At 38.7% G+C, this 4,097-nt stretch overlaps 1 protein-coding gene across 1 annotated transcript; it reads right to left on the minus strand.

The window, feature by feature from the left end:
* Positions 1–791: 791 nt before the first annotated feature.
* LOC140862673 (uncharacterized) lies at positions 792–3,167 on the minus strand. The gene is made up of 7 exons (XM_073265706.1): positions 3,156–3,167; positions 2,879–3,042; positions 2,639–2,780; positions 1,845–2,219; positions 1,670–1,766; positions 1,067–1,556; positions 792–882 (listed from the first exon to the last, which is right to left on the minus strand). Exons 1-7 carry the CDS (start codon positions 3,165–3,167, stop codon positions 792–794), a joined length of 1,371 nt encoding a protein of 456 aa, XP_073121807.1.
* Positions 3,168–4,097: the final 930 nt, after the last annotated feature.

The following is a 4,097-nucleotide window of genomic DNA, read 5'->3' on the forward strand; positions in this document are numbered from 1 at the left end:
CCGACCTAAAACAATTCAGTGCAAGCCTCACAATCAAGAACTCTCCTCCCAACAACCCATCAACAAAACATAAACTCTCTCAAGAAAAATATGCACCAATTATCTAGATCTTTTGACAATCCCAATAATTACCTGCAAACTTAGCTATAACTAGATAGGATTCGAATTTCAATCCCCTCGTCTATAGCCCGGATGGAACTGATGCCTTATTAGATTTTTTTTTCAAGGCTTAACCCCATTTTATTATTTTTTTTCTGCAAACTTAGCCACAAACAAGATGAATAGGATTTCAAACATCTCGCTCGCAACCCGGATGGAGTCGATTGCTCAAAAGCATGTTCCGAAAAAAACCAAGAGAGTGAATGCTCTATCAATAAGATTATCAAGACTTAAGAATCGTCAAGTTTCACAAACACCTAATGTCGTGTAATGGTCCAACAGACATTCACAATATCAAATACATCGCTACAACTCACTGGTTAAACAGACGTGCTTGGAATATTCAACAAACAACCCACGGTTTCTCAAATCCAATCAAGAGTAAAATTTTTCAAAAATTTTATTATTTTTCAACTACCTCGTCATAGGCTAACAATCTCATCCTCAACCCATGCATACGACACAAACGAAAAACAAAATGAATTCAATAACAAAGCAAAACAAATGCAACAATATGAATACATCCCCCCATACTTAAATGAAGCATTGCCCTCAATGCGTCAAAACACAAAACACAAACAAACAACTCAACACAATGCAATGCAAAAAATGTAAAACGAAACTCCCCTGGTTTAAGTGTTGGCACTGTCCTCTTCAACGCCTGATAGCATCACGGAAGAATCATATTGAAACTTTGACTGCGGAGGTGGCGGCATTCGGTTTCTGAAAACAACAAAAATAAACGCAAAAACAAAAATGAAAGATAAAAACTAAAGAAAAGAAAGAAAAAAAAAACACTGGGTTGTCTCCCAGTCAGCGCTAAATTTACAGTCAGTCTATAGCTCGACTGCATGCTTCAGTTCATCAAGGTGGTTCATATCTAGTTCCCTTGTCCACCTTCACCCACTTGCGCAGTTTTGTAAAGATTTTTGGTCTTTGCTTCTTCTTCTTGGATTTCTTGGGTGCCTGCAGTTCAGAACGAACACTTTCAGTAGTAAAATTCTCCATAGGTCTTGCAATAACCTTCTTAACTTTATTCCCATTCACAACCTTCTTGTGTTCTTGCGACAAGTTATTAATGACATCAAGATTATTAACAACACTTTCACAATCAGGAATTTGCAGGGTATCAAAAATATGAAACTTAACAACCTCCTTATCAAACTCCATAGTGAGAGTGCCATTGTTCACATCTATAACAAATTTTGAAGTTTTCAAAAATAGTCTTCCTAGTAAAATTGGACTATTCAAATCATTATTTTTCATATCAAGCACATAGAAATCAGCAGGAAAGACCAAATTGTCAACTTGCACAAGAATATCTTCTAGCACTCCTCTTGGAAAAATTGTAGATTTATCAGCCATTTGAATAACAATTCCAGTTTCAGTCAAAGGCCCTAGTTTTAAGGAACATACACAGAATATGACATGACATTGATCGACGCTCCTAAATCTAACATGGTCGTATCAAGCTGAACATCTCCTATCTTGCAAGGAATTGAGAACATACCTGGATTCTTGCATTTTGTAGGTACCTTTCTTTGAATTACGGCAGAGACCTGTTCTCTCAATTCAACTTTCTGACATCCCTTTAACTTTTGTTTTCTCTTCACAGTACACAATTCTTTTAAAAATTTAGCATAACGAGGTACTTATTTAATAGCATCTAACAAAGGGATATTTACCTCGCATCTACGAAACACTTCATACAACCCCTTAATTTCATCATCTTTCCTAGACTCTTTCAATGCTAAGGGAAAAGGGGCTACAGGTTTATACTCGGAAAAAGGAGGGAACTTACCTCTAGGTGCTTCCTGAATTGTGTCGTCCTCCTCTACCTTGGATTCCTGCTCATCTTTGTTCTGTACTGGTTCTTTCACCACTTCTTCATTAACCTTCAACTCCTTTCCACTCCTCAAGGTGATTGCACTCACATTCTCCCTCAGATTCACCACAATCTGTGATGGTAAGCTGTTCGAATTCAGTGCCTCCAACCTGTTCACTGCGGTTGCCAACTGCCCCATTTGAGTGTTCAACTGTTGGATACTTGCTCGAGTTTCCTGTTGAAAAGTGGCAGTATTAGTAGCAAGATCCTTAACAATGTTTTCTAGAAACTCACCAGGCATGGGGGGACTTGAGGATGCTGTGGTTGTTGGGGGTACGGCGGCCTATAAGCTGGATTGTGCGATGGTGCTTGAATTGCTTGCGGGTTCCCATATCTCAGGTTTGGATGATCCTTCCAACCAGGATTTTATGTGTTGGAGTATGGATCATACTTCCGTTGTGGCGGTCTGGGAAATCCTCCTGCTGCATTGACTTGCTTAGCCGATCCCTCTTGAAGTGTGGGACACATTTCAGTCGCATGTCCCCTTGCAGTGCAAATTCCACAAACCTTCATATTTTGTGCATTCCCTACAACCATTTGACGCACAAGAGACATCAGATCAATCAGTTGCTGTTCAAGGGAAGAAATATTTACCTCAGTATTCCTTCCGGGTGTTGGATCACTCCTGACGGTTCCAAATTGTTGAGGATTGACGGCCATGTTCTCTATCAGATTCCTTGCTTGGACTAGAGTTTTGTCCACAAAAACTCCTCCACTGGCCGCATCCAGCATATTCCTGTCATGAGACAATAAACCTTCATAGCACAATTGAATTAATTGGGTTTCACTTATCTGATGTTGCGGACAGCTAGCGCAAATCTTCGCTCCCAATACTCATGTAGTGACTCTCCGGAGTATTGCTTGATTCCACAGATTTCCTTTCGGATGTTCGCAGCTCTAGAGGCTGGGAAATATTTCTCCAGAAAGATTCTTTTCATTTCCGTCCACGTCGTGATGGAACCAGAGGGCAAGTAATACAGCCAATCCTTAGCAGCACTCTTCAAAGAGAAAGGAAAAGCTCTCAGCTGAATCTGCTCCTCTGTCACTCCATGGGGTTTCATACTTGTGCAAACCACGTGGAACTTCATTAAGTGTTTATTCGGATCCTCACCTGCAAGACCATGAAAAGCAGGTAATAAGTGAATTAATCCAGATTTGAGCTCAAAAGTAGCATTATTTTCTAAAGTAGGAAAAGTAATGCATAAAGGTTGTTGATTGGGGTCAGGAGTGCCCAATTGTCGAAGACTCAGATTTGCATTAGCAGCCATCTCTTCTTCTTCTAGAAAAGCAGCTTGAGCAGCGGTTTCTTGTTGTTGCCTACGGAGTTCTCTCCTTCGCCTGTGCAAAGTTCTTTCAATCTCCGTGTTGTAGGGGAATTAATCTTCAGAAGATTCTCTTGTAAGCATTAACAAACCCGAAAAGCACTGGGGAAAGAATATAAAATAAAAAATAAAAACAAGAACACAAATAAACTAAACGCCTTCCCCGACAACGGCGCCAAAATTTGGCAGCGCTCAGTCGTGTCGCGCCCAAATTACCCGACTCCAATCAGATAAATAAATTATGTAGTAGTGAGAGTAGGGATCGTTCCCACGAGAAAAGTGATATTTATTTGTATTCTTAAAAATACTGAAAATAAATAAAAGGGGGTTTGATATTGAGATTAACTACTAGAAATTTAAGCAATTAAAAATTTAATATTATCACTATAATGCAAGAATAAAAATTCAACTGGAGAAATCAATAAGAGACGAGACTTGGTATCAGTCGACTACATCCTTGATATTCATTCATTCAATCATCGATTCCCTAAAAATAATTAATCATATTAAATATTCGTCATTGAAAATCAAATTCCTATTTAACCTTAATTTTAGCTAATTAGAAAATAGTATTCTAAATTAACTCTTACCCCATAAATTAACCCAATACCAGCGATCAGATTTAAATCCACGGTAGTATTCAAACTAGTAAAACTGACGAATCTAGACAACACAAACACCAGCGGTTGTATTTAGCCTAGTCAATAATTGACCCTACAATTTAATAAATT

This window comes from Henckelia pumila, chromosome 4, assembly GCF_033568475.1.
Source record: "Henckelia pumila isolate YLH828 chromosome 4, ASM3356847v2, whole genome shotgun sequence".
In the NCBI taxonomy this organism is placed as follows: domain Eukaryota; kingdom Viridiplantae; phylum Streptophyta; class Magnoliopsida; order Lamiales; family Gesneriaceae; genus Henckelia; species Henckelia pumila.